The following is a 12,771-nucleotide window of genomic DNA, read 5'->3' as shown; positions in this document are numbered from 1 at the left end:
GAAGAAGGCAAAGGAGTAAATATGTATTTTCTAGTGCTGTTTTTTGTCATGGTGTCAAGCCAAGGTTTGAAGAATGTACCTGGAGGTTGTTTCCCCACTGTGCCTTCCCCTCAAGCAGGGCATCCAGGACACACCGACTGGGTTCTCCGCTCCCCGGGTCATTTCCGCTCACCACATAGTAGGCAGCACGAATCCGCTTGAAGAACTCCTGGTCAACATTCTTAGCGCTGCAGTGATTGGGAATATAAGCGAGATCGACGTAGATGGGTGGCCCTGGTGGAACAGCTGAACTGGGTTTCTGTTGGTTAGAACCTGAAAGACAAGGGCATTACGTCAGTACCGTAACGATTTCATGCAAAAAGTCACAAATGTTAGCAGTTAACCCTAAATCTGAAATGAGAATATTATCATTTAATCCATTGAAAACAATAGGAAGCATGAATTCTACGTTAAGTTGATTCAATAAATGTTAACTTCATTGGCACACCCCTGTTTCAGACAGAAGACAGAAATAATTGAAAATATTCCTCTGGATCAACAATCAATAGTGATCAATAATTTTTGTAGAGATATCAGATTTTGAATGAAGAGGGTAAAAGACTGTACCTAAATTGCCCTTTACACCATTGACCAGTCCTTTGGTTGGATTGAATAGATCGCCTTTTGAGCCCTGACCTTCAGACATCCTTGACAAACGGGATGACCTCTCCGTATCTTTCCGTATCAGAGAGGAGGCTCGAGGTGAGGAGTCCTTGGATGTCTGTTTAACTGGAGTAGAAGATCTTTTGCCTCTGGCATCACCCTTTCGTCCAGGTGAGGCCGACTTTGGCTTCCCGAGGGTCTTTCGCAACCCTTTAGGTTTGAGGTCCTTCTTCACCAGTCTCTCTTTAAGGTTGCTGTCGCCATTGGGCAGCACCTCAGGGTCCACCATACACACATCAGGGTGAGGGGGATGAGGGAGAGGGTCCTTCATGGGAGCCGGAGGAGGATCAGGAGTCCTATCTGATGACTTGGGGGAGGCAGGAGGGTGCGTTCCTGCACTTCCACTTCCACTGGCAACACCAGATAACTTGTCAACTGGGAGATGTTCGGCATCCTCGTCAGAGTCCAGGTTTCCTTCTGCCGTGATGGACGGACATTCTTCTGTCTCAGGAGGAACGTCAGAATCAGACTGTGAGGGCAAAGACTCGCTCAGAGAGGTTGGAGGAGTCTCTTCTCCTGCAAGCCCAATTGCATGGCCAGATGCCATGGTGCTGGAGGGTGGTTGAGAGCCATCTTTACTGTCACCTTGTTGACTGGGAGCCTGATGGCGTTGCTGCTTGTGAGACCTCCGTTTGACGGAGTGCTGCTCACGCTCGTCCTCGTCCTCGTCCTTGGAATGTTCGCTCTCTCTGTCCTCTTCGCCCTCATCGCTGGAGAGCGGGTGTGGGCTGGGGTTGATGAATGAAGGGGAAATCTCACCTCTGTGCTTCTTGAATGCTGAAGGGGAGTAGCTGGACATGTCCTCCATGCAGAGGTCAGATGGTCGGGTGGACTCCTCCCCAGACCTCCTTGAGGCTTCTTGAGTAGCAGCCTGCTGCACTGCGGGCACGGAGACAGGAGAGGTAGGAGGCTTTGACAGCCCAATGTCACATACAATGTCCTCCTCAGCCTCCTCAGCCTCCTCAGCCTCTGGTTCATCATCATCTTCATACCCAGGAGGGGCCCCTGGACATGCAGCACTCTGCTGTTGCAGTTGCCAGTCAGATGTAACACTTGGCTTAATGCCAAGCGCCTCTTCCTTTCCTTGCTTATCAGGTTTCTCTTTTTCTCCCTCCCTCTGGTCCTCTTTCTCCTTCTTCTCTTCAGGTTTGACAGCCTGTTTCTCTGTATCCATCCTTTTATCAAGCTTCTCTGTGTCTTTTAGCTCCTTTGGAACTTGTCCATCCTTCTCTTGCTCTTTCTCCGTCTGTTCAACCTTACAGGCCTCTTTTTCTTTTTGATCTTCAAATTTCTCCTGTACCTTCTCCTTTCTCTCACACTCGTCTGTTGTCCCCTTCATTTGCTTGTCTTTTTCTATCTTCTCTTCTGTTGGTACAGTTGAGGCTACAGTGCCAGATGCTGCTTCATCCTTACTGGCTTTACTGGTGCCGTCTTTTGGACTGCTGACCTCTGTGGGCCCATTAGATGAGGTTCCTGCTGGTTGCGGTTGTGGTGGGAAGCTCTCAGCCAGGGAATCAGGAGTCAGAGAGTCTGAGGTTCTGGTATCTGCTTGCTGTTCAGTGAAAGAAATCATTCCAGGTTTGTCTTCAGCGACTGAAGATCTTTTACATCCAATTCTACATGGTAGAGTGCTGTCCTCGAGTTCACTTGTGTGAGCTTTTTCTGCAGAGCTCTCTTTCTGTCTGCCTGAGCAGTCTTCAGCCTTCTGCAGTGGAGAAACATCAAACAAAGCCCTGCCTGTGGATTCTGCTCCTGCAGGTCGTGCGGAGTCAGAGTGGGCTAGAACTGATGGACCTGAACATTGCAGATCATCAGTGCTAGGCTTGTGAACAGAGTCAGAGGACTGTCCCTTGTCCATTTTGATGCTTGATAACATTTGCTCTTGTTTCATTCCTTCAGTGGAGGCTACCGGAGGAAAGGGTTTGATCTCCTCGGGACTAGATTCAGCAGTTGTTGCAACAGTGGCCAGTTTTTCAGAAACCTCCATGTATTCATCTTTTATCTGAGCTGCAGAGCATGACAAAGGAGAATCTATTGTAAGTGAATGGTCTTCTTTGAAAGAGGAATACTCAAAAGATGCACTGTCTAGGTCTGGCCTAGGGACACCACCAGCCACATGGATAGAGGTCTCTAACTCCTCAGCAAACTGATGGATGATTGAATAAGAAGCAGAGGTAGATGAAGAATAACTGTATGAGGAGGATGAAGAATGGGTTGTAGTAGATGTGACTGTATAAACCGAAGACATCGAAGAGTCAGGTTTCTCAGCAGAGATATCAAGAGCTTTCTGCTCCTTAGATTCTTTATCAGTGTCACTAAATTGTTGTTTCGTGTCAGATAAAACCGAAATTGCTGTGGTTGCATCTGTGTCCTTCAGTCGAAGTTCACCAGTTGTCCTGCCTTCTACATAAGAGTGTTCAACTGTGGACTGAGGTCGAAGTTCACCAGTTTCCCTGCCTTCTGCATAAGAGTGTTCAACTGTGGACTGAGTCTGATCCATTGAAAGATATCCTCCGGCAAGGAGGCTAGAGGATGGGGTGTCTCGCTGTTGATGAGTACCAGCAGATTCAGTGTCATGACTCCTCTTAGGTTCAAGGTCATAGGGGGTTTTCTTGTGAGAATCATCTTCTGAGAGTTTTGGACTGACTGAATCACCAGATGCACCTTTGCACTCCTTTTCAGACTGTTCTCTGGCACCCTTCTCTATATCCACATCACTAGTTTCATCCTCCTCTTCCTCTTCCTCATCCTCCTCCTCATCTTCCTCTTGGTCATCATAAACATCCTCCTCCTCAGCAAATATTCTCTGATGTCCACTTGCTGAAGCAGCTCCTTTCTCATCATACCCAAATGATGATTTACGAGTAGGAGAGATACATTTGTAAGATGCAAGAATATTTTCATCAACATTCTGCTCAGAATGTTCTGGAAATGAAGAAGCAGCAGCCTGATCTTCTTCTGCTACTGAAGCCTGAGAGGTAAGTCCATCTTTCTCTGCGGTTGAGATGAGGCAGGGGGGCTTTTGTGTTACCTTTTCTTCTACCATCTCTTTTCCTGTTGTTGTGGATTGTATCTCCGTGTCTCGTTGAGAAGTTGTTGGCAACTCAATCTTCTCTTTTTCTTTTTCAGAGGAGGCATAATCTTTCGTCATGGCAGACTCTTCCTTTTCTACCTTAGTGGATTGATCTTCAACATCTGCGACTGGTTTCTTTGTTGGAATTTCTGTCTCATCACTCTCTTCTATAGTACACGAGGCTGATCCAAAACCCTCTTCAACAGGTTTCTTCCCACTGCTCTTGTCCGTATCCTTCTCTTTCTCACTATCTTTTTCTTTACCCAAACTCTCAGGTATTCCTTGAGTAACACTTGAAGAAGATGAGGAGGACACTGGAGTGGTTTTGTTATCTGCGGTTTCTGTTTGTGGATAGCCCCTGTCCAAGGACAGGGTCTCACCTCTCTCTTCTCTTTCAAACTCTTCCTCTTGACCTTTCTCTTTATCCTCATGTTCGGCAAAGGCAGTTTCTTTGATAGAAAATGTGTGGTAGTCTACTTTGCTGAAAGAAATGGGCTCCTCTTCAGCTATCTCATCTATGTGACACGCAGCTCCGAGTTCTGATGGACTCTGTCTCCTATTATCATCTATGTCCCCTCCCACAAATGTACTATCGTCAAGAGGATACGTGTCTTCTTCTGCTGAGTCCCTCTCATGGTCTTTAGAGACGGGCTTTTCATACGGATCATATTTGGAGACCTCGTGTCCCTTTCCGTCTAAGGGAAAGCCCATACTGTCAGTACCCAGCTCTTCAGATTCCAGATGTGATGTCTTTGTGTCCTTGTTATCCTCTATCTCTGTGGATGATTTTCTTTCCTCTGAAATGTTAGAATCATCTGTCTTTTGGAAATATGAGAGGGTTGGAGTTAGTCCCGGGGAGGCTACTTCTCGTTCTACCTCCATTTCCCTCTCTGCTTCCTTTGCTGGTATTTCTTTGTCTTTACTGGTGCTCACTGCAGCTTTGTCTCCATCATGAGATGAGGCTTTGCTAACTTCATAGAAATTAGAGCTTTCAGGTTGGGAGTGTACCTCATCACTGGACTGGCTATCAGTACTGAGCAATGTTGAACCTATGGTTGTTTTTACGGCTGTTGGTGAATAAGAAGGAATATCAGAAGCAGAAGTCTTTGTGCTAGAGTCCTCGGCAGGAAGGGACTGTGATGTGATCTCTTTCTTTTCTGCCATTTCAGGTGAGAGTGAAGCTGAGTCTTTTATAAATTCTTTGGCATCCGTGTGAGTTGGAGCTTCCTCTTCACTCACAACTGGCGAAGGCACCGCAACTTTGTCTGGGCTACTTCTTGGTTGGACAGTGTCTCCCTCCTTTGAAAACAGTGCAAGATATGAGTCTTTAGACACATCTAGTCCATCAGATTTGACTGGTTCATCTGACAATTTACTTGAGGTTACTTCACTAGAGCCAATGTCTTCAATTTCGTCTTCTTCTAAAAGTTTAGGCTTGTCTTTTGTTTCAGTCTTTGACTGTGCACTCTCTGTTAAGTCCTGCTGATATTCTAAATCAGAACTGGAAGGTTTCTCTGCTTTCTCCGGTGACTGTTTATAGACTTCAGAGTCCTTCTCTTTGGATTCTAAATCCAATTTCACTTTAGCTTCTGAATCCAAGTCACAAGCTGCACCTGACAAGGATTGTAACGCTTGTGGTTCAGGGTCCCCCAGATGCTTCTTTCCTGAATCTAGCTCTAGTGTTGATCCAGCTGTGTCAGTTCCTAAGTGTAAAACTTGTTCTTTTGTGTCAAAGTCTGAACCAGACCCAGACAACTGTTCAGCTTGTCCATGCTTTGGTGTGGCTTCTTCTGTCTTGATATCCCCAGAGGCCATGGGGGCCGTGCCAGTGACGTCTGTTTCTGACCCCATATCCTCCTGGTCACTCTCGCTGTCTGCTTTGGGGGCCACGTCTAACTTTTGTTTATCTGTGTGCAGGGTCTGTGGGATCTCTTTCAGGGGCTCAAGGCCCACCTTTTTGGTGTCCTCTGTGCTCTCCGAGATCGATTGTGACTGTTGAATCTCATCCTCTTTTGTCTCTGAGCGAGAAGTTCTGGAGGATTCATCTGCCTTTTCTGGTTCTGGTGAAGATTCTTGTACAGTGTCATCTAGGCCTTTCTTTTCAGACTCCAAGCTCAATTTTGAAGAGACTTCAGTTACTGAAGGAACTGTATCTATTTGCTGTTTAGGGATCAGCTCCTGGCTTTCATCTACATCCGTTTTGGAGGATGACTCTGCTTTCGTGGGGACCAACTGTGTGATCTCTTGGGCTTGTTTCTCTTCTGACACTACCTCAGGTTTAGTTAGCACATCTGTCTTGTCTGAAACTGCCTGCACTGATAGTTGTGTTATATCTTTTGCACATGTGTCTGTTGGTTCTAAATATACCTCCGGTGCCACCGCGGTTTTGTCTGAGGCTGACAATGATGGTTGCACTTGTTTTTCCGAAAGCGACTGATCTGTTTTAAAGCATATGTCTGTTTTATCTGACTCTGATGGTGGGGTTGCTTGTGGACCCTCCTTATCTTCTGAGAGGAGCTCTGTTTTTGGAACTGGCACACATGGGATTTCTTTCAGGACTGTTGTAGTCTCGTCCAGTTGTTTCTCTTCAGATTTTGTTTCTGTTTTTGTTGGTTTTGTAATAGTACCCATGTCTGTATCTACCCCTGACAGCTTCTCTTCCAATCCTGAGTCCTTAATTGTGGGTTCTTCTTTTTCTGTTGATAGTGATACAATTTTTTGTGGAGTCTCCTCTTTAGGACCCATATCTGGCTTGGATGCTACTTCTGTTTTTTCTAGTTGTTTCTCCTCAGATTTTGTTTCTGTTTTTGTTGGTTTTGCAATAGTACCCATCTCTGTATCTACCCCTGACAGCTTCTCTTCCAATCCTGAGTCCTTTATTGTGGGTTCTTCTTTTTCTGTTGATGGTGATACTGTTTTTTGTGGAGTCTCCTCTTTAGGACCCATATCTGGCTTGGATGCTACTTCTGTTTTTTCTAGTTGTTTCTCCTCAGATTTTGTTTCTGTTGGTTTTGCAATAGTACCCATCTCTGTATCTACCCCTGACAGCTTCTCTTCCAAACCTGAGTCCTTAATTGTGGGTTCTTCTTTTTCTGTTGATGGTGATACTATTTTTTGTGGAGTCTCCTCTTTATGATCCATATCTGGCTTGGATGCTACTTCTGTGTTTTCTAGTTGTTTCTCTTCAGATTTTGTTTCTGTTTTTGTTGGTTTTGCAATAGTACCCATCTCTGTATCTACCCCTGACAGCTTCTCTTCTAATCCTGAGTCCTTTATTGTGGGTTCTTCTTTTTCTGTTGATGGTGATTCTATTTTTTGTGGAGTCTCCTCTTTAGGACCCATATCTGGCTTGGGTGCTACTTCTGTTTTTTCTAGTTGCTTCTCTTCAGATTTTGTATCTGCCTTTGAAGGCGTATCTACAGTTTCTGGCTTTGACTGTTCCAATGACAAACATGGTTCTGGTTCTAAATGCAGAGGTTGTTGTAGGGGCTCATCCAAATATTTGTCTGCAACTTCATCTAGTTTAGAAAGTAAACTTTCTTTTTCAGGCACTGGCTGTGAAGTTTCTGGAGTGCTGTCTTGCTTTGTTTGTGGTGAGATCTCTTTTAGGGAGGTGACTTGAGATTCAGTATCCCCCTCTGAGGTCACATCCATTTTACTAGAAATAGACTGAGATGGCATCTGTTGATCCTCTATGTGTTGTCCCTCTGTAGTTTCTTGGGCTCTGTCTAAGGACACATCAGCCTTTTCTGTCACTGACAATGAGGTGTCTTGCAAATGTTCCTTTAAATGATCTTCTTTAGTCTCAACAATTACTTTGGAAGTCACTTTTTCATCTGAAACTGTTGTAGATGGGACTTCTTTTAGGACTGTTGTGGTTTCATCCAGTTGTTTCTCTTCAGACTTTGTATCTGTTTTTGTTGGTTTTGCTATATCATCCATCTCTAAATCTACCCCTGACAGCTTCTCTTCCAACCCTGAGTCCTTTTCTGAAGTTCTTTCTTTTTCTGTTGATAATGATATGCGCTGTTGTGAAGTGTCCTCTTTCTGTTCCATATCTGACTTGGGGGCAACCTCTTGTTTCTTCTCCTCAGATTTGATATCTGCTTTTGGAGGCGTGTCTACAGTTTCTGGCTTTGACTGTTCCAATGACAAACATGGCTCTGGTTCTGAATGTTTTTGAAGGGGCTCATCCAAATGTTTGTCTTTAACTTCATCTAGTTTAGAAGGTATACTTGCTTTTTCAGGCACTGGCTGTGAAGTTTCTGGAGTGCTGTCTTGTTTTGTTTGTGGTGAGATCTCTTTTAGGGAAGTGACTTCAGATTCAGTATCGACCTCTGCAGTATCCTCCATTTTACCACAGACAGACTGAGGTGGCAGCTGTTGAACTTCACCCTTTTTGTCCTCTGTAGTTTCTTGATCTCTACCCATAGACACATCAGCTTTTTCTGACACTGATAGAGAGGTGTCTTGCAAATCTTTACTCAAATATTCTTCTTTAGTCTCAAGGGCTACTTCGGCAGTTACTTTTGTTTCAACTGCTGTAAGAGGAATGTCTTTTAAGGGTGTCTCAGTATCCAATTTTTTGTCTTCAGACTTTGTTTTGAGGGTTGCAACAGTTTCTGATACTGATTGTACCTTTAATTCTTTCTCTTCCAACCCTGAGTCCTTTTCTGACGTTACTTCTTGTTTGATTGTCACTGACGATACTGCAGCATCTGATGATATTTGTAACTGGGTTTCATCCGGATGTTTCTCTTCAATTTTCTCAGATTTAGAGACCTCTTTTGCAAGCGTAACTGGGGTTTGTGGTTCAAGCTCAACCTCATCCTTCTCTGCCACCTCTTTCTCTTCTTTGTCATGTTCTTTTTCTTTGTCCTTTTTCTCCTCCATTTCTTTACTAGATTCTGCCTCTTGGGTATCATCGTCATAGTCATCATCCAGAAATGTGCACTCTTTTTCTTCCACAATCTTCGCCTTACTGCATACAGTGAAATCTCTTTCCTCAGACTCTTCCTTTTCACTGTCACTCTTTTCAAACTTGGTTTTCTCCATGTAAACATCTTCTGACTCCGAGTCCTTTGGAAGCCCTTTGTCTAACGAGGAGGCCTCTATCCCAGGGACAGGCAACTGTGTTGAAGAGATTGTATCTTCTTTTTCTGAGAGCATGTCCTTGTGGGAGACTGAGGACTTGTCTTTATCATCAGCCAGAGGTTCTTTGCCTGCCTGCTCTGGCTCAGGTTTGTCAACCTTTTGAATGTCTTGTTCTGTAGATTCTGTAGTGGGTTTTCCGATTGGCTCCTCCTGTGGGTGATGTTCTTGGACAGGGAAAGATTTTGCTCTCTCGTCGCCAGGCAACTGGTGGACAGGGGAATGAGTTGCACTAGGGGGTCCAGACTGTGTTGGGGAAGCCATTTTCACAGTGCTATCATCTGGACTGAAACATCTTTCCTCACCCTCACTGGACTCTGACAACAATGCCTTAGAAAATGAGTGTGGTGGAGACATTGGTTTAGTGGATGATTCAATCATCGTCTCCTCTTTGGAAAGAGAAAGTGTTGTTTCTTCCTTTCCTGGTAGAACGTCTGATTTCTTCTCTGTAACAGCTTCTGAAGTAGACACAGAAGGTTTGTCTGTATCTTTCTTGCTATCCTGGAACAGGGATGGAGCAGCATATCCCTCTTGTAGCTTCGCAAGTGGGATGTCAACATTGGGAGTTTGATCTTCATCTTCATCATCATCTTCCTCCTCCTCATGTTCCTCTCCATGCCCCTTCACATCCAAAGCAATCGGAGGACATTCCTCTGAGGGAGGGGACTTGAAGCATTTATCGTCCTCTAAGGAAGATGTAGGAGAGATCGTTCCAGCAGAGTGCAGGTACTCCTTTCCTTGTGCAATGTCAGCTTGGGCTAATGGAGGTATACTGTTGACAGTGTCAAGGAGCAAAGAACTTCTGCCAGTTTCTTCAGTTTGACCTGTAATGACTGATGCAATAGACTGGTCTTCAGCAATGGAGGTAGGGAAAGAGGACAATTTATCATACTCTGTGATTGATGTTGCTGAGGACACATGCTCCTCTTCAGCCAATGGAGCTGCGATGTTTGTGTACAAAGACAGAACTGGCTCCTGTACATATCCTTTGGCTGTTACATCAGGGATTGTTGCTTGAATCTCAATCATTCCATGGATAGCATCAAAAGAACCTGTCTGATCTGGTACAGATACATCGTAGGTACCTACATCATACTGGAGATGAGGTATTCTGTCCTCCGCTTCTTCATGAATCTCCTCATCTGAGATGGTCTGCTCGGTCTCGGAGTAGCCTGGAATGGTCTCGTCCTGGATGTAGGATATGTTCTCAGCAGCAGCAACTGTAGCAGCAACAGCTCCTTGAACAGTTGAAGTAATGCCTGCGGTAGCCCCTCCAACATTGGACAGGTATGTAGTATCCTCTTCCTCTTTTGCTCCAGGAGTCTCTGTAGCTGCCTTATACTCCCACTCCTTGGTGACATGTTCTTCAGTTGTAACTTCTTCATCTGCAATAGCATCCAAATCCTCGGCTTCTGCAAGAGTAGGCCCCTTCACATCAACTCCCTCTTCGTCTTCCTCGTGTTCAGGCTCATGGGCAGCTTCCAGAGCCTTGAGTTTTTCAGTTTTCTCCATTTCTTCAACTTCATGTTTTCTATCAGCACCCTCTCCGTCTTTCACCTCCTTCCATTTGCATTCGTCCTCCTCCTCTCCTATCCCCATATCTTCCTCCTCTTCCATTCTGTCTTGCTGGACTTTTTGCACCTCCTCTTCAGCCTCATCGTCCTCCTCATCCTCAATGGCAGCACCCTCATCTTCAAATGTATCGCTTTCTGTTATCTGAGCCACAGCTGCAGTTTGTCCCTGCTCTTGGTCTGTAGATCCTTCCATCTCCTCTGTTGTTGACACCATGACGTCTTCGTGAAGAGAACCCTTGCGTGGTGTAGTGACGTCAGCTGTGGGTTTAGGTATATCTTCTGTATCTATATGTATTTCTTCTTCTGTGAGTGTGCTGGGAGCTTCAATGCCCTCCTCTAGCCCAACAGACGTCAGTGGAACTTTTTCTTCTGATTGTGGTTCTGTTTGTTTTGCTTCTTCAGGCAATTCTGCTGGAACTTCTTTTAGTTCTTCAAAGTCCTTGGTTAGATCCTCTGGAGTGGAGAGAATAGATCTTTCCCCTTCCAAGCCATTCACTTGTGCTTTTGGCTGGATTACCTCAGAAACGACTTCTGCTTTAGGTTCATCCTTTGCCACTTTAGCTTTGCTTTTGTCTGCCTTGGCTTTACCTTGCACCTTTGCTTTATGCAAAGTTTTCCTGACTTCTGGTGTGAATGGTTTCAAGTCAGGCTTAGTTATTTTTCTTAGTTCAGGTTTGGAAGTGTCTTTTCCCTTAGTCTTACTCTCTTTCTTGTCATCTTTTTTACCTGCATCATCTTTCTTCAGTTTCTTTATCTCCTTCTTTTCCTTGTCTTTTTTCTCGTCCATCTTGGACACCCTGTCCTTGGTGTGTTTTTTCAGTGACTTCTCTTTTAGTAACTTTTTCTTCTCTGTCCCTTCAGTTTTGGGCTTTGATGGCTTGGAGGGTTTGTCACTGGCCTTCTTTTCCTCTTGTTTTTCTGTTTTGTTGTCTTTTACAGACTCACTCTTTGTGTCAACAACTGAAAGATCTTCTTGCCCATCAACATCTTTCTTGGAAACCTTAGAAGATGACTGTATTTTTGGTGATGACTTGAGACTTTCTTTGCTGTCAGTTCTTTGCCTCATTTTTGTCTGTTTCACAGTTGATGGGGGAGCCCCACTTGCAATATCCTTTTGGGTGGCAACTGGGTATCTTAGGAAGTCAAGATGCTTTAACTTCTCAAGTCCTTCAAGAATTTTGTTTTGTGGGGCATTTCCAGGAAACAGAACTCTGACAATCTTGTCTGTAGGATTTGCTGGGAGCCACACCACTAGGGCAGTGACAGATGTTAGGTAAGGGACAGATATTTCTCCTTCCTTTCCATTAGGGAGAATTATGCCAGTCTTGGCTTTGCTGTTGCCAGCCCACTTCTGCATGAGAAACTGCATCTCCTTACTATCCTTCACAGGGTTCAGGACATACATATCTAACTTGCCCACTCCCATCTTATGGAAGAGTGTAATGGGCTCGATTGTGTTGCTGACAACTCGAAACATAGGTTCTGGTTTGATTCCAAGTTTGTTAAGGTGCTGCAGTGTAAGTGAAGCTTCCTCAATGCTTCGCTTTACTTTTAAGTTGGATTCTGATGTGCGTAGCTTCTCGGGTACATTGAAGAAAACAACACCAAGTTCTGGTGAGATCAGATTCTTCATCCAGTCGCTGTAGTTGGTGGAGCCCTGTGACTGCTCTTCCTCTTGTTCTGCAATCTTCCTTTGAAGGAGACCATTGATACCTGGAAGGTTATCTGCTCCGATATGGGTGAGGAGAACAGAGTCGATCCGATCCAGGTGTCTCACAAGCTTCCAGAAGCATGACTTTCTGTCAGAGCCACCATCCACCAGAATGTTGAAACCATTGACAGCAAAAAGGGCAGAATCCCCTCTTCCACCGGGAAAGATGTAGCAGCAGGGCCTGGACAGCTTCAAGAAGCCTCCAGAGGTCGGAGGTTCAAGATTGTCAAAGGGAGACGGAACATCAACAGTCTCAGAGATGTACTCTGTGAACTCTGTGACACCCTCCATTTTGGGGAGAACGGGCTCAGGGTTCAGCCTGTAGTCCAGAACCTCCCGAAGATTTTGATGTTGCCCCAAGGAGCTCCAGCCCACCTCCCCTCGGCAGAATACAGTGAGGGTGGCGCGCTGCTCCACGGGGAGATTTCCCAAGAGACCACTGACCTGGAGGAGAGAAAACATCTGAGCTTTTTACACATGTAGATATGACTCACTCATTTAAATAGAAGGGCTATTAATGGCATAGATATTAAAAGGCAGAATATTCCATGGATAATTAT

At 45.0% G+C, this 12,771-nt stretch overlaps 1 protein-coding gene across 3 annotated transcripts in view; it reads right to left on the bottom strand.

Annotated features, from left to right (window-relative positions):
* Positions 1-12,771, bottom strand: part of map1ab (microtubule-associated protein 1Ab) — a 42,900-nt gene that overhangs the window by 4,386 nt on the left and 25,743 nt on the right. For all 3 annotated transcript variants that reach the window (XM_031565047.1, XM_031565048.1, XM_031565049.2), the window contains 2 exons: positions 607-12,655; positions 80-312 (listed from right to left, as the gene is read on the bottom strand). In XM_031565047.1, the coding sequence (XP_031420907.1) occupies positions 80-312; positions 607-12,655 (12,282 nt within the window). The remainder of the gene's footprint in view (positions 1-79; positions 313-606; positions 12,656-12,771) is intronic.

The sequence above is a fragment of the Clupea harengus genome, chromosome 3, assembly GCF_900700415.2.
Source record: "Clupea harengus chromosome 3, Ch_v2.0.2, whole genome shotgun sequence".
Lineage (NCBI taxonomy): Eukaryota > Metazoa > Chordata > Actinopteri > Clupeiformes > Clupeidae > Clupea > Clupea harengus.
The sequence above is the reverse complement of the archived record's forward strand: the minus strand, read 5'-3'. Positions and strand labels throughout refer to the sequence as shown.